This window comes from Rhinolophus hipposideros (assembly GCF_964194185.1).
Source record: "Rhinolophus hipposideros genome assembly, chromosome: 5".
NCBI lineage: Eukaryota > Metazoa > Chordata > Mammalia > Chiroptera > Rhinolophidae > Rhinolophus > Rhinolophus hipposideros.
The window spans coordinates 55,589,728-55,607,859 of NC_138051.1; the positions used below are offsets into that span (position 1 = coordinate 55,589,728).

Below are 18,132 nucleotides of genomic sequence, written 5' to 3' on the forward strand. Positions count from 1 at the left end.
CCCCACACCTCACTATGATTAGGAGGTAAATTTTAAAAGATTTATTTTTTCTGTATGGGTTATTTTCCAGTGCACTTTAGTAATTTCACTTCTGTTTGTACATTTTCCTTGTAAGTAAATTTCTTGTGGTTCAACCAGAATGGTTTGCTGTAGAGGTAAAATGTTGGTATATTAGGTTTACCTGTTTGATTATTAATTATTATGCTTGTAGTCAAAATGGTTTGACTTTAGCTAATGTTAAAGCTCCTTTCCCATCTAGCCTGTGCTCTGTGTTCCAAAGTAGAGAAACATGCTCTGAGGCTTACAGGTTTCCTATGCTTTCCTTTCCAAGAGTCACTGCCCTGCCCTATCTTTGGATATCCCTTATGAAGCTATCACTGAGCTGCCCCCATTCCTCCCTTCCACATCCAGCTGTAGCTGGATATAACCTCTCCTAAACTCAGAGTTTTGGGCTACTTGTAATCTGCCGCACGTTAGATATTTGTAGACGTCCTTGGGGACTGCAGGAGCCATGTGTCGGGTCTTTGTACCTTTCACAGCACTCAGTGTCTGATGCGGAATGGCAATATATACTAGAAAAACGGAATTTTGTTAACTGTCTCCCCAAAATGGGGAAGGTTATAGCAAATCTGTAATATTGTGCCCTCTGATCATCTTGGCCACAGAATGTTTTTCCCAAAGCCCTAAGTCATGGCATATGTTTGCTATTTCATTTACTTCCCAAGAGGCCTTTGCAGAGCTGCTTCCCTTCACTTCTGATACAAATTGGGCATCCAGAAGAAGCACGTACTAACCATATAGAACAACATGAGATGGGTCACTATTTCGAAAGCAGAAAAGCAACACCAAAAGAAATAATTTTGGTTTGACACAAACCCACTCCTGCAGGAGATAAATCACATTAACTGAGCTAGAGATTAAGTGAAGATTTCAATAAAAATGAAAATCTTACCAAGATTTTCATACAAGGGCTAGTATTCAGTTTTATTGTTTGTTAAGTAATGTTTTCTTTCCTCCCATCCCAAAGTTCTCTAGTCAATACAAATGGAATTGAATGTGGTATACATTAGTATATCAAATAGAAACAAAGATTAAAATTAGGAACTTATTCCTATGTGGATAGATATTTGGAGTTAATAGTTAAAATACCGAAGAAATAATTTTCCACATCTGTCATAGTTTTGTCAACTCTGATCCTTATCAACAGTAGCTGAATATCTGAGAATGCAAAATATGAAAGGAATATTAAAACTAAATTACTAGAATTTTTCTTTCCTGGCAGGGTAATGGTTTACTTAAAAAAAATACTATGAAATGTGGATAAATTCATTTGTCTAGAAAAAAAGACTTGTATTTCAGATTTTAGACATCTGTAACAGTAGCAGTTTTAATTAAAACTGATAAAAATAAAGCTGTTATTTGTGGGCTAAAATTGATACTGAATCATTTTCAAAGGCAGTTATGATTAAAAAAAGAGCGGAAAAGCTTTTGTTGATCTATCCTTATAAAGTATTTGGAAACAAAGTTTCATTGGTATAAAGATTAGAGAACAGGAAGAGTTTTGTTTATTTAAAAACAGCATTTTGAAGTTTAAAAAGAAACCTTTTAACAGGTGGTCTGAAAACATAAAAGGCTTGTTCTCAATAAACTGGTACTTGTTTGCTTTTAACAAAGGATATGGGTTTTCTCTGCAGGTATTCGTCCAGTTTTTTAAAATTGCCATGTTTGATGGCACTATATCAGAATTTAATAAAGGAGAATTTAAAAATAAGCTTGCTTTCTAAAAGAGTTCTTTTGGATTTTAACTTTTCTTGGTTTGAAATAGATGAAGTTATTAGAGTATCAGCTTGTTTTTCTTTTCTGTATCTATGTGTCACTTATAATAAAATCAGAGGTCAATTTGCATAATATTTTGATACTATGCAAGGAGATTAAAGCTTAATGGAATTAAAGGAATTAAAGCTTAATGATGGATCTGCCATGTACCTTTATTGAGGGTACTTTTTGCATGAAAGTTTTTTTTTTAACTTTAGTATTATACATGACTTACTGTATAAAAATTGCTTTGTAGCCAGTAGATTAAAGGACTTTTTTCTTTACTGTTGCATAAAAAAATGAGGTTCATTTGTATGCTTGCTGCTTGTTGCAGAGGGATCAAAAATGGTTTGATTTGGGAATATTTTCTTAGCTCTTTAAGAGTATGATGACTTGGGTAGTTTCAATAGCACTAAATAACAAGAATGGGGAAAAAACTTAGAATTTTAAATCTGAGAAAGAGATACAGATTTTTCTCTGTTTTGGGTGTGACCTCTGTGCAAATTGAACAATTGAAAGTGGCTAGTGAGACTGGGGAATTGAATGTTTTATTGTGAAATTGTCACATGTGGCTGATAGCTATTATATTGGACAATACCGCCTCAAAAGATTAAAATTTACCATTGAGTCTGTTAATATTATAAAACTTTCAAAACCTTAAAACAAAAATCTGATGGAAATTCCAAAAAGAAAATAAATGAATTTAACTAAATTAGTTGCAAATAATTATAATTTAAAGAAAATCTAAGCCAGTAGGATGTATCAAAAAGAAAAATTACATAATTACTAAGTTAATTTCATCTGAAGTCTGCCAACATATTCATTATTAAAGGAAACCCCAGGTTATGGTACCATTAGAAGCAAAAATACTTTTATAAATTAACCATTTCTGATTTTAGAAAAAAGCTAATAAAATTGAAATAAAAAGGAAACTATTAAAATATGATAGTTTCTCCCCCAAAAAGAAAGCAAACAGCATATACTAATTGATGAAATACAAAGCCATTATCATTCAAATCAGAAATAAGACGAATACTTCCTATCAGTTCTAGCCACTGAAATAAGGGAAATAATTGGTGTAAATATCAGAAAAGAAGAAAAATTATTTCTGTTTCAGATTATATAATAAGGTTGTATTTGGCTCAAGGAATTTGAATTTGAGATTAATCTTTACATGGCCAAGACAATACTGTAGTTTGTCTCAAGGTGTTAGAAGTAAAGAAAAATACCAGTCCCCCTCCTACCTTGCCTTTTTACATCCTATTTCTTTATCTGACATCTCTAATATGTTGCCTAATATGATTTCTAAACATTTTTTGTCTTTAATGTGCAATTTACTTAAATTTTCTTAAACAGTTCTTTCTTTTTACTAAATACGGAACCTTCTTATCTGACAAGTAGTCCATCAGAAGTAGAACTAATCTGTACTTAAGAATCACCTCAAGTCACTAAGTAAAACCTTGCATAAGTATACATTTAGCAGCCTAAAAGCTGGTGAAATAATATAGGTAGTTCCTGACTTCTGTTTGTTCCACATGAAGTCCTATGTACATGAAGAGATGCTGAACCCTGGACGTCCTCGCTTAGTGAGGTACTAATCAAGTTCCCCAAACCCTGCCCAACTTTCTCCTATCACAGTTTCTCAATGCCAATAGTATAAAAAGAAGAAGAGGAGTAAAACTTTTCATAATATTATTTCAACTGCATTTTGGGAACCAGGTCTATTTTCACCTAATGACATTTAGCCATATTTTATAGTCATATCAATTTCAAAATGGGAAATACATTCCAAGTTTCAGAGAACCAATCTACAAGGTTTTAAAAGACAACCTACAAGTTATGTACTTTTTTTGTATTTCTTATTCTAGAGTAATCTTCTGGAAGGGAAAACTAAGAATAGTGGCTTAATTTTTTTTCAGGTGTTAGGGGTAAGCATAATTCTGGCCAAATAGTTTCAACACAGTTGTAAACCAGGAAGAGGTCTTTAGAACTTGTTTACTTTAAATCCTTCTGTTTGCCTTGGGACTTCTTAATACTGGTAGTATTAGTGGGATAGTTTTACAGTTTGAAAGCAGTGACACAGCTAAAGACTAAGGCAAACAGGCATTTAAATTCTCATGTATTTCCTACTTTTGCTACTTTTTTTTTTTTGACCTTTGGGCTAGGGAGGAAAAGAAATCAAAACAGGATAATGTGGGCAGCTAGAGAAGCTTGTGCTGTGAGCAGCTCTTGGTTACACGGGGGAAGGAAACTTAAGCTTTATTGATCCTCTACTATGTGCCAGGTACTCTTAGAAGTTTTGACCTGTGGAAGGAGGAGCTTTCCTTATTTCTTCTTCTCCTTCCCCTCTATCATCATCATCATCATCATCAAATAAGACTTATATAGTGTGGTAAATCCAGACAGTATAAATGTTGTAGTCTTAGAAGTAGTGTCCTTAGTGACTTGAAGAGAACCTGAAATTGGTTCTTGATAAATAGGGACAGAAATAGGAAACTTAAAAAAAGAATTTTTTAGCCAGTTAAAACAAATCCAGCCAAAGTAAAATTGATCTCTTATAGTCCAATAAAGTTATATTTGTTACCCCTTCATGATATTGGGTAGTATCATAGAATAGTAGAGCAGATAGTATCTTTGATAACTTTAGACTGTCGTGTTTCCCTGAAAATAAGCCCTAGCATGATTTTTCAGGATGACATCCCCTGAACTTAAGCCCTGATGCATCTTTTGAAGCAAAACTTAATATAAGACCCGGTCTTATTTTCGGGGAAACACGGTAGCAGTGCAGTCCAACAGAAATAATACAGCCACATATGTAATTTAAAATTTTCTAGTAGCCACATTAAAATACCAAAGAGAAACAGGTTAATTAATTTTAATTGTATATTTTAATTAACCCAGTTATCCAAAATGTAATGATGTCAACTGGTAATCAATACAAAATTATTAGAGATAGTTTGCATTCTTTTTTTATGTGAAACCTTCAAAAACCCAGTGTGTATTTTGCATTTAGAGCTCAGCTCCATCCTGATGCCAACTTTTCATCAGAAATGCTTGATCTGCATTTAGAGATGATAATAAAAATCGCAAATTAAAAATGTAGATTCCAAACACTACTATTAAATTTTTTCCAGTAAATGAATTAAGTACAAAAAACATATTTCTTTAGCATTTGCATATGTATTGACAAAACTGACTCATTTTTTAAGAACAATTGATTTGACTGAAGCAAAAAAAGATCAGTTTCAAAACTACATCTAAGTTAAGTAAATTCACTAACTCTTGTAACAACTCAGTATTATCAACATTAAATTCAAAGGGACATTATATAAACTGAAAATCGACTCTTAATTTATCCATATCAATAGTGTTTCTTCAATTTTTCTCATAGATTTTGCAGACAATATACCTAATGCTGTTACAATTAAAAATCGTCATATTTATTGAGTGTAAAATCATTGTTGATTTGTATTATGAATAGTTTAAATTTTAACATAAATCTTGTACCTGTCTAGCTGTGTCACAAATAAGCCTTTTCTCTCCCAGGGTCTTTAATTTAGCTCATTCATGTACACTGTGATGTAGGTGAAAAATGTGAATTACACTGTGATGTTTTCTCTGTGACTGTTAAATATTGGCAAGTGTTTCTTCTGTTTCAAGAATATCTTGAATTACAGTTAGCAGTAAAGTAAATGTTTGTAAAACCTTCCATGACTCAAGTAATGAACGTTGGCAAAGAACTTGTGGTTATTAAACTCATTATCTTCTCTTAGTTCCATAAACTGGTGATGATTCATAGAATTTGCACATAAACTGAACAATTTTAGGCATCCGTGATGCAGTCTACTTCACAGCACAAATATTTTCAGTGTGTTATCATGCAGTGAAACAAATATAATAAGGGAAATAATTCTAGTAAACCCAGATTGTGACCTCACATAGCTCGCCCATTGTCTGTCTTGATAGGAAACTAACTTTTTCCTATCTAGCTGAAAGTGATGTAAAAGAATAAAATATCCCTACAACGTGAGATCGATTATTACTAAGGTTTCAAATAGACGAAGACATTTCTTTCTAAATTTGGAAATCATTTGAGATAAAAACATACCAAAAGTATTAATTGGCCAGTATCTCTTATCTTGTAAAACTCACCTAAAGCTAGAAATAAAAGTATTTACAAGTTTTTCAAATGTTGAATTGATTGATCTTTAATACTGTTAGAAAGGTCTATTCACTGACAGTTGCTTGGTGGGTCAATTGAAGATATTTCAGTTTTTGTAACATACCCTCTTTAAATCTTTTCTTCAAAATTTTAAACATAATTTCCTTAACTGAAATAGTAATTTAATTTTTCATCTCTACATCTAAAAATGGTTTTCTTTCTTGGGCAAGAATTCAAGCCATGTGATAGCTGACCAAAATGACAAGCTCAAATCCTTTAATAATCATTAAAAATTTTTTGTTGTACATTTCATTCTGATTTCATTGATTGTGACTAATTTCATTATGTTTTTCAATTACAGTTGACATTCAGTGTTATTTTATATTAGTTTCAGATGTCCAGCATAGTGGTTGGACATTTATCTGATTATGACGTGATCACCCAATTAGTCTAGTGCCCACCTGACACTGTGTAGTTATCACCATGTCATTGACCATATTCCCTGTGCTGTACTGTACATCCCGGTGACTGTTTTGTAACTACCAATTTGTATTTTTCTTAATCCCTTCAACTTTTTCAACGATTATATTTTGACTGTTGAGAGGCAGCTTCTTATTAAATTAATATGTTTGTTGAAAATGACTCTTAATATTGTTTATTTTATTATCTTAAAACTTTTTTTACAGCTGATTTGTTTTACTCTATTGTAGCAAATCATAATTGCCTTCTCCACTTGATTCTGCCTCATTCATGTGCATTCATTTGAAAATTAAATTTTTTTTCCTTCTTAATATTTAAGCTAGAAAATAATTTAATTATATTATAATTAAAATAATAAGTATTTCAGTTTGCTACCAATTGTAATTTGCATAGGTATCACTGTAACTCATGTTATCTGCATAAAATATTCAAACAAACACATTGCAGTGCTACACTGTTACATAGAAAAATTAAGTGAATCATTTGGTTGACACAAACTAGATTGGTGATCTGCTTATGTATAATACTAGAAATGATATCCATCTATCATGTGCACTGCAATACATTTTATGTGATGTAATAATAAAAGAAATATAGTTTTGCCAAAACCATAAAGTTGTCTTTAATGGAAAAATATTTTATACTGCTTCAGGTAAGTAAAATTGTGTATTAAAAAGTTTAAAAATTACAATTGTCACCCCAATAAATTTTTTTAAAAAGTTTAAAAATTAAAATTCAATTCCTCAGTTGCATCAGCTACATTAAAGATAAAAGTTCAGAGAGATGAAGCAATTAAACCCAGTTAAGCCAGATTAGTTAGAATGGAACAAGGCAAAAAAATAAATCTAAATTTCAATATATAAAAAGGTTACTTTAAGACATATGAAGTTAATTTTATATCCCAGGCTGAATCCTTTTCACACCAAAAATAATTACTTTAATAAGAAAAAAATCAATTATTTCATTTGAAAGAGTTTGTTTCTTTAAACAAAACAACCACTTTTTTTGTGGAGCTAAGGGGTTCAGATAGATAGTGGGGCATCCAGTTATGAAAGGTGATCTAAATTTCCTCTTAGACTTAATTTCCCAGATGAACACTAGCATTTGGAGTGGTTTTCTTTGTTTTGAACTGAGATTGTTTTATCTGACATACATGCATAAATATATGCAAACATAAAGTGAAAATGTAAGGAGGAATTAGAGTAACATGTAATTTCCTTCTTCAGTGAATGCTTAAGGTTCATGAAGGAACCAAGCACCTTAAGCCCAAATATAAACAGAGTAGACTTTACCTTCTTAACAGGTATGAGGAGAAGAAGCAAAAAATTAAAACTTTTCATTTATTTAATTCCTTTACATATTTGTCATAAAACTGATAATTATTCTCCTGCCATTGCTGGTATTTGATCATAGGGAAATAGTTTAGGATGTAAAAGTAGCTTTTGCTATTTGTAGAAATGTAGGAATTAACTCTAGGAATGTGGAGAATAGCTTAGACTGTTGATTGACACATACGTAGTCAATTAATGGGGCAGAGGGAGTGTTAAATAATTACATATGTAATATTTTAAAGTTTTCAAAAGCATTCATTTAAAATTTTGACTCCTCTGAATAAAAGGCACAAGCTATGCTTTTGTGTGTAATCTTTTTTTAAAAATTACTTTTCCCCCATCCTCTTCTCATTTTTTATAGAGTGGTTTCAGATATGTAAGAAAAGGTTTTTTGGATTCTGCTAGAGATGACCTAATTTTTACTAATTGCTGTGCATTCAAAGTTTTGTTTGCTCAGAATGGCAGTGTTATTGTCATTATTCTTTGGTAGATATATAAAGTGGTTTTATACAAAGCTGTTATTCAAAAGAATATATTGGTAATAGCTTGTAAGTTGTTTTTGTTACAATTGGCCTTATCCCAGGAAAAAAAAAATGGAATGCTAACATACATGTTAAAGTTTATTTTTGTGTGATTCCTTTTATTATTTATTTATTAACTTGCTGAAGGGTGTCTGTCTGTCTGTCTGTCTGTCTCTCTCTCTCTCTCTCACACACACACACACAAAATATCAGCTTTAAAGAACACTTTAAACATCTTTCTTCAAAGCAGTTATCAGTTTCCTAAGAGACGTAGCCCACTGTTTTATACTTTTGTTTTCTTGTCCTTCACATTGAAAATATTCACTCTTCTCAAATGAATTCAGTTTATTTTAATTAAATTATGTTTAAAGTGTGTAGCTTTATTTTCAGTTTTTTTCAAAAATCTACTATCCCTGCAGGTTAGTTACCTTTTCCCAGCTTTTCATTGAAATCTCTCCTCCCCCCAGTTTCCCCATTAATTTGAGTCGGGAAGTAGCCTTAAAGCTTTATGAATAGAATTGGTGCTTTTTATTTCATTTTCCATGTATTATACATTACTAAAAAGAATGTAACACATGCAGCAGCTCATTTCATTTTCAAAGGTGGAACTGAAGAGCTTTTGAATAAAATGTGAAAAGAAGCTAGTGTTCATTGCCTACGTGGCTTTTAAAAAAGGCTCATAAAGAACATTCCATTGTGGATTCCAAGTCCTCTTTAAACTCACCACCGACAGTAACTGCCTGCAGAGCCCTGTGATCATCTTGGCAGCAGCCAGGCCTTTCGGGGATTTCATTACTGTGGTTTCCTCAAGCTCTTTACACACACTGATGAATATTTTTCTTGCAGTTATCGCTGTGATGATTTTGTGGTTAATGACACCAAGCTGGGACTGGTACAGAAAGTCAGAGAACACTTACAGAACTTGGAGAAGTAAGTAATAGGCCTTGGGAAAGAAAAGGGATGTATTGGGATTGCGGGATCTTTCAGAATTTTTGAATGGGATTTTTGTTTTTGAGTTCTATAACTTCATCATGTTTTTAGTATGATTGAAATGTTAATAAAATAAGCCTTATATGTGGATATCTGAAACTGCACCCATAGTTATTGGTCATAGCTCAGCATTTGTTTCTTTTAATATTTGTCATAAACCATATCCAAGGGCTCCAGAGCCTGTTTTTTAGTTATAACCCACCAATTTGTAAGCTACACAATTTATTTGCAAGGGGTATTTTGGGAGTGCAAGGAAAGGGCAGAAGACAATATAAAATCATTACAGAGTTACCTTTGATATTAGAAAATCCTTATCAAATGTATTATGAGGTCTTCTTAGGAGCACTAAAATTTATGCGTTATTTTTAAGGGAAATTAGGTTTAATTATATTATTGTCCACTTTGCATCTATGTGATAGCACAAGATCTTAGTTTCTTCTTTTCCTTTTTTGTTGGGGGCTGTATATATGATTTGAAATTACACGAAGCTATGAAATGCTTTGTCAACATAAAAAAATCAAAGTACTTATGTAAATAGGATTTCCTAGCTGTAGCCAAATAGGCCATTCAGTAAAACTCACTGGGTTCAGAATTCAAGCAGTTAGACAGAAACCCAAATAGCAATACTTTGGAAGCTATAGTGGATAGAAACCTAGCCCTGGAATGACTGCTGACTTAAGTGAAGTTTGTGTAAATCATCCCGTATCATCAGGTGTCAACTAATTTATTTTGACAGTTGATGTATAAAAGGTATTATGAGAACATGGCAAAAGCAAACTTAAATGTAAAGGCAATAGAATGTTTTAAAATTGTATACCAAGAGGAAATAACCTAAGTTCTGTAAGGGAAACACTTTAGTTTTGCTTAACCAAAGTCTTTATGCATGTCTCTTTAATAGTTGATAAAGCTGATAAGGGAAGAAGAATTGATTTCTTTAAAATCTAAACTAATTAAAACACTTTGGGTCTACGTACTTTTTGGCTTGTCATCTTGGGGCTCCACTCTTTTTCAGAGTGCTTCCTCCCCTCTTTTAATTTGAACAAAGCAGCCTGAGCCCTATCTAGGATTAGAGAGACAGGTACGGATATACAGATCCAAAATATTTAATTTTATCTGAAATTGTCACAATGAATTGTGAAGTAGATTCCTGCAGTAATTATATAATACCGCTCTTTGGTGGTGATATCATTATAAAGATTTTACTACCTCGATTCTTTGTTATAGAAGTGTGTAGCTACCAGAATACCTTTTTCTGCCACGTAATCACTTTCAGAAACAACTACCATCTTAATCCCAAATAAATTCATCAGAACTAAGTCAAAGGGAAAAGACGACGACATTCAAGAACCTGTATGCACTTATGCAGTTATCAAATCTTTTCTTTCCATTGACTACTTTATCAGGTAAATGACGTCACAGAACACCTGTCTACACTTCTGCTTGGCCCCACTGAAAATCTACCTTGCAGTCCCTTTCTTGTGTTGAAAAACATTACTTAAGTTCATTTTTGTGTTTTTCAATCGCAGGCTTTAATCTATAATGGAAGCTGCAATTTTTGAAAACTATAATTACATTTGTGTTTTACTTAAGACTATTCTCCATAGTCTCTACAGCAGCACTTGTGATAGAACTTTCGGAAGTGGAGGAAATGTTCTGTCATCTGTATTGTCCAATATGCTAGCCACCAGTCACATGTGGCTTTTGAGCACTTGAAAAGTAGTTAGTGTGACCGAGGAACTGAATTTTAAATTTCAGTTCATTTTAATGTATTTAAATTTATCTAGCTACTCGTAGTGAGTGGCTACCATGTCAGGCAGTGTGGGTTTAGAAGATTCTGCCATTTTGAGACTCACTTATGGTAAAATGTAATAACTTCTATTTTAAAAAGTGAGATGCTTTATGTCAGTTTAAACTAAAAGTTAACTATCCGGCATTGTCACTAAGTAGTATATGTACTATGATTATGATTCAACTTCATTACTTACAGAATTTGTGAAGGAATAGCTTAACATTGTAGCTTATGGAACAGGTCTCCTCTCACTTTGTAGGCACTGAAACACTGACAGGGACATAACATACAATTCTGCAGACATGTTTCCTAAGAGTATTTTTACATTTGAAGCAACTGACTGTTATTAGATCTGATGCTCCAGCGACACTGTTCATCTGGAAATTCTGGAAAGAAAAGTAATTTAGAATAACCAGGTACTTTTAGAAGATGGGAAAGAATCGGTGGACTTAAAAGTCTGTGTTGTTGAATGATTATTTTTACCTCCCTTAGGTTCTTCTGATACATAATAATTTTAAAGTGACCCTTTGAAGATAGGAATTACTTTTTGATAAAAATTTTAAGCAAAATATCTCATTCATCAAGAAAAATTTAAATAGGGGCAGCCAGTTAGCTCAGTTGGTTAGAGCGCGGTGCTCTTAACAACGTTGCCGGTTCGATCCCCACATGGGCCACTGTGCGCTGCGCCCTCCACAACTAGATTGAAACAACTACTTGACTTGGAGCTGATGGGTCCTGGAAAAACACACTTAAAATAAATAAAAGTTCAAAAAAGAAGGATAATTTAAATAATTTAAATTCAGAATTTCTGTGATAAGAATTGTTTTAGAATATCCTTTGTAGCATAGCTGAATCACATGAATTTACATATGCCTGTAATTTACTTATCATTCCACAAACTCAGATGATATCATAATCTATTATGACAAATGAACAAAAAAACCTTTATCAAAATTGAGAAAGAAGTAACACAGTTTTTGAAACTTAATGTTAAATCACAGAATAATCACTTCAGACCAGGGTTTTCCTTTTGCTATGAGCACTAGGTGTTCTCATTTTTGAAGCTTCACAATCGATGAGGCAGATAGAGTGGTGGTGGAGAGGGATTGTGTCACATACTTTATTTACCTGGCCAGCTTGTCTTGGAAGTACCTGGTGGTGGCAGCTTCCCCGTCCCACCTTGCTGGAGGAGCAGTGGGGATTTCCAGGGGAAGTAGAACTCCTCAGTGACTTAATACTTGTGGGCTTAATGGGTCATTTCCTGGCCTGACTCAGCAGCCAGGCAGGGCTCCATACCCTAGACACTTAGCACAGCCAAGTTTATTCTTTAACCTGCTGTACAGTATGTGTGTATTAATGTCTTTTTGACTGTCTGTTTGTGTTTTAATAGCTCAGCTTTCACAGCTGACAGGCATAGGAAAAGAAAACTTTTGGAAAACTCGTCAATAAACAGCAAGTTATTAAAAGTAAATGTAAGTAATTACAGTTTATTCAAATATAAGAATTGGTTGAGATCTAGTCACTGCTTTATTACAACTTTAATATTAATGTTGTCCTTTATAAACTTTCCTAAGTGTATGTCTTGGATTTAGAATATTTTACAAAATGTTTGCCACTTGTACTGATGGTTCTTGACGTGGCTAAATACCCTAGTGAGCCCATCTGTCAGAACCTTTCTTCCATCAGGATCACTACTGTATGCTTCTGCCTTCACAAGCGTTTGTTCTTTTTTTTTTTTCCTTCTTCTTTTGCAAGTGTTTGTTCTTAACGGCTACTCACATACTTTATTACTACGTTTCTATAGGATCCGGAGATCCTTGCCTTCTTCTGATATATGTAGGCCCCTAGCGCAGAATCTATGGTCTGAAGTTTTGGTATTTTATTTCTTAGGACTTCATTAACACAACTTCACCAGTAAAAGAATATGCCGTCTCATTCTGGTAACCATCTGTTACAGATATCTGAGCCATTTGTGGATTTGCAAAATTTTAAAAAATCACTAAATATTTTTAAATACACTAATAATTTTGCCCTGTATCTACCTCTCTGCTGTCATGCTAGCTGTAGTTAAACACACAACTTAATTAAAGTGTTATGATTTTGTGGAAGAAAGAGCTAGAGTGCTCTCTGGCCATCTGAATAATGGGCAGAGATGCTTTGAGTTTGATTGGTAGATTCACTTCCCAGATAACATCGTGCATTTGTAGCATTAATCAGCAAACAAGCCTTAGTCTTTAAGGGAAGTTCAGGTAGTTTTTTTAAGATTGATATCCCATTGCTAGGAAAACACATATTTAGTCATTTATGCATGGCTTAGAGTTAAAAATTTGGAGACAGAAATACTTGGCGGGTATATATGTTTTTTCAATTTGTAGTAGTTTTAATAGAATCTTATAAAGGCATTAATTCTTAAACTTTATTTTAAGGTTCTTCCTAGTTTTTGCGTTATGTACTGCGTGGTACCTATTGATGCTGATTTCCTCATAAGCGTCCATAAAATACTCCCATTTAGAACAATCCCAGAATCAGAAACAACCTTCTAAAAATATCCAGACACTTACACAGAGAGTAGAAAGAGAGTTTGAAATATTAATTGGACAAAAAAGGACCAATTCCAAATTGACTTCATGCTGGAGTTTCAAATATAGGCCTTTGCTTTGGTGTTTGAAGTAGTTGGCCTTCTCTTGGCATTACTGATGGCCTCTTCCTGTCCGATTTTATAGGGAAGCACCACTGCCATTTGTGCCACAGGGCTTCGGAATTTGGGGAACACGTGTTTCATGAACGCCATTCTTCAGTCTCTCAGGTAATGTTACCGTCAGAGCTTAAGTAGCTCATGTTCGTTTCTGGAGGAATTGTTGAGAGCAAAGGCTCTGGGGTCGGGTCATATCCTGTCTCTGCCCCTGACTCTAGTCATACCGCTTGGGGCAAGTTACCTCAGTTCCTGGTGCCTCAATTTTCGCATCAGTAAAATTGGGGATAATAGTTCTACCTCACAGGGTAGTTGGGATGATTAAATAATGTAATTTGTATAAAGTGCTTATTAGAGCAGTGCCTAGCAGTAAATAATTGTTAGCTGTTATTATTTATTTCCTATTGCTTCTTGAATAAGCTAGGGAAGACGCCAGCAAACTTTTCCGTAAAAGCCAGATTAAAGAAATATTTTTGATCTTTGTGTGCCTCATACAGTCTCTCACATATTCTTCTCCCCTCTACCCACCCACTCCCCTTTTTAAACAGCTCTTTAAAAGTGTAAAAGCTCACTGGCCAAGGGCCAACTATGGTGTGTGGGCTGTAGTTTGCAGATCCTTGGCTGCAGGGAACCTTGTTCAGAGAATTTATTTCAATCATTAGTTGAGTCTTAAGTGTGGTCATGAGATTGGATGTTTAGAAGATCTTCAGAATGTAAGATAAGCAGTAAAAATAAAACGGCCAACAAGGCTGACCTAAGTTATATAGAATAAATTATTTTGAAAGTTGTCTTTCAAAATAATGAGACATCAAAGGCCAGAATAAATTATTTTCCCAAGGCCACCTTGCTAATAAGGAGCAGAAGCCATATTGATCTCTCCTTAAACTGGCAGCTTATCCAGTTTTGCTTAAAGAAGAATTTTAGTCACTGCTGAATTCTCCTTGTTACTCTGTATAGTGTATCTAAATAATATGGTTGGTTTCATAGTTTGTTTTTATTTGAGGAATATATTGAGCACCTGGAAACAAGCACCTGAGAATGAAGAAATGGTGACAACCTGTAGGTGGTGGGGGGACGGGGAGGAGTCTTTGGACAGAGATTTTGCTTTAAGATCTTTGTTCATTTCTACAAAGTCATCTGTTTTTACTGGGGTTCTTTTTGGAATAAGATAGGAAAACTTAATTTAAAAAACCACAATGCAGGAGATTACATTGAGTACAATTTAAATGAGAAATTGAAAGATAACATTTTCAAAATTCGTATGTAGGTTTCATAGAACTTCCTTTACAGTCCTAATAAATTAAAAAAATAATTTTCTTCCCTTCCTTTTAAAATAGTAACATTGAGCAGTTTTGCTGTTATTTCAAAGAGCTGCCCGCTGTGGAGTTAAGGAATGGGAAGACAGCAGGAAGGCGAACGTACCACACGCGGAGCCAAGGGGACAACAATGTGTGAGTTCTAAGAATGTGTCCTTTCTGGCTTTGCTCTACAAAACACATGACTCTTACTGGTGGTTTCCATTGCATTATGTGAGTTTATAGGCACATACATTTTTAAAAACTCTTCTTCTGAAAATTCTGTTTCAGTATCTACCTGGTAATCTTAATTATTGTTGGAATTCTTTTATTTGTATTTACATAACAGGATAAATTTAGCACTCTGTTTATTGAGTCTTCATGAATCTGGACATTCTAAAAGTTGACATCTATATATGAAATGCCGTTCTAGGTGTAGACCAGTGTGAATATCATTAGTCTTTGTGAATTGATTTGTCTGATAGTGTTAGGTAAACCTGTCCTGGATAGTAAAATTAATTTGTAGTCATCAGATTAATTACAGGGCAACACAGTCATTTATTAATTGATATGGAGAGGGAAAAAATTGGTTAAGTGATTGAGTACAAATATGTATTCACATTCAGTGCAACCATGCTCTAATTGTGGTTTAGAAGATCGATCATATTATCGTGATAATATGATTTTTTTCACATCTTAACATTACTGAAGTAGGGTTGTGATTTATAATCTCTGTATATTTTAATGTAATGTTTTCCCTGCTTACCCATCTCCTCTCCCACATACCCCATCCCCACACATTCCGAAAAGCCATCTTACAATCTGACACTGTCCTGCCTAGGTGGCTGAGGGAGAATAGGACAGAACATATTCAAATAGTGTGCAGTCTGATTAGAGCCAAAATATGGGGGAGCTTTAAAGCCAGGCATTGGAGCAGTGATGGAATAACATCACGAAAAGTAGTGTTTAGAGAGTTTACTTTGATAGCAGCATGAGCTAGAAAATGCCTGCATTCAGGGAGGCTTCACACTTTATAGTAATCGAGTTAGAGGGGATAGCAGTGAAATGAAGAGGGGGGGGAAACACATAAGTGCACAAAACTTAAGGGAAGAATTAGTAGTACTTGATGCATTCATGTTATTTAGGGTTTAGTTACAAACTGTAGAAATTGTTTCTGGCCATTTTAAGCAGAAAAGGAATTTGTCGAAAGTCTGTTGGTGCGGTGCGCTAACCATTATTGGATGGGTAGAAAGTTAGATCTGAATTTTGGGCATTCAGGGCCACAGCCTTAGTCACCTGAGGACATCCCTTTCCCCTGAAGACATCACTGCTTCCGTTGCCCAGAGCAATGCCAGTCCCCACCGCTGGCACTGCTGGAGTTGGTTGCTGGGTGGGTGCTGTTGTCATTGTGGCCCCTGCATTCCGGACGATGCTCTTTGCCACCAGAAAGGATTTGGCACTGCCCCAGCTTCTTTGTGTCACTAACCCCTGCTTAAAGTAGGCAGAACCCAGGCCATACACCCTACTTCTGGCTGCAAAGGGGAGCTGAGAAAGCAAATATCTGGCCTTTCCAGTTTCCATGATAGGAGGCAGGCTCTAACTCTCATCAGGACTCTTAAGGTGGGGAATTCCTCAAACATAGGAAGAGGGTTCAGGTACTAAGAAGTGAAAAATATGATTTGTATCCCAGAGAGCTACTGGATAACGGGTTGGGAAAGAAGATGCCGAGGATTCTCTGAGATGTCAGTGAGGCAGCCGTGAGCGTGGCAGTTGTGCTGACAGAGACAGTCATTGAATTGAGGTGTATCGGTTTAGCAGCGTACATAGAATACCAACACTAGCAGTGACTTAAATAGCCATCATTATTTTCTCATGTACAAGTTGGGAGTTATCCATCTAGGGCTGTTTCAGTCATTGGGCTCCTAGTTTTTTGTTCCACCAACCGTAGGTTGGGGCTCTCAGCCACATAGTCCAAGATGGCGTTGGAAACCAGCATTTCATCCCCATTCCTCCTACAAGGAAGAAGGAAGGGGCTAATAAGGACTGCTCTTTCTCTCTAAGGAAGTTTCTCAGAAGTTAGGCACACTTAGTTTTTTATTCCAAGAGTTCATGTGCCAAGAAAAGAATGGAAGTTCTATTCCTGTGGGAGAAGAGGAAAACAGATACTGGGGCACAATAGGGAGAGTACAGAGAGAAGGTTTAGTATACATTGAGTTTGAAGTGACATGAGGACATCCAGTGGAAAATTCCTGTTGGAAACTGGAGAAACCCGAATAAAAGCAGTTACGAGAAAATCTGGATTTGGACTTTTGAGAGTCATTGGTATAGAGCTGAGCGTTGAAGCTTTCTGGCCAGATCAACTCTCTGAGGCCGACGTGAGCAGATGGGCACACACTGAGGTCTGGGTAGTGCTCCTGGTGAGAGGAGAAGGAGCAATGAAAGAGATTGGAGAAAGAGAGTCTATTACTTGTTTCGGGTTTTGTAAAATGGACATTCTCACGTAATTTGGTTTGTACCTTACCCATTACTTTATTGTGCAAGTATGGCAATACTTTGGCTCAGAGTTCGCCATGTGGTTAAAAAACTTGTTTTGTCACTAATGCCTGCTATTTACATAGGTTTTTGAGATGCTCTTACGTAACTGGCAGACTTAGCTCAAAAGAGACAAAACCCTTTTTATGTTTTCATTTTTTATTTATTATGAATTTTGTGTAATTGGACATTATGCATTGAAATAGTAGTCTCACTAATGATAAGGGTATCATCGTCCCTTCCTCTTTTCTAGGTCTTTGGTGGAAGAGTTTAGAAAGACACTCTGTGCTTTGTGGCAAGGTAGCCAAACTGCATTTAGCCCAGAGTCCTTATTTTATGTTGTTTGGAAGATTATGCCGAATTTTAGGTAAGTGTTATTTAATAAGGATACTTAAAACATTAATCTTTGTCTTTACATTGTTCCTGAAATGATTTCCAGTGCGGGGATATTCTAAATAATAAAGACTGTAAATAAGAAAGACTGGTTTTGCCTTTTTTTTTTTAAAGGAGAACAGAAGTTAGATA

The 18,132-nt window shown here is 34.7% G+C and overlaps 1 protein-coding gene across 7 annotated transcripts in view; it reads left to right on the forward strand.

Moving 5' to 3' along the window:
• USP3 (ubiquitin specific peptidase 3) overlaps nucleotides 1–18,132 on the forward strand; it is an 82,259-nt gene that overhangs the window by 32,832 nt on the left and 31,295 nt on the right. For all 7 annotated transcript variants that reach the window (XM_081050134.1, XM_081050135.1, XM_081050136.1 and 4 more), the window contains 5 exons: nucleotides 9,156–9,239; nucleotides 12,479–12,560; nucleotides 13,812–13,894; nucleotides 15,118–15,231; nucleotides 17,861–17,974. In XM_081050134.1, the coding sequence (XP_080906260.1) occupies nucleotides 9,156–9,239; nucleotides 12,479–12,560; nucleotides 13,812–13,894; nucleotides 15,118–15,231; nucleotides 17,861–17,974 (477 nt within the window). The remainder of the gene's footprint in view (nucleotides 1–9,155; nucleotides 9,240–12,478; nucleotides 12,561–13,811; nucleotides 13,895–15,117; nucleotides 15,232–17,860; nucleotides 17,975–18,132) is intronic.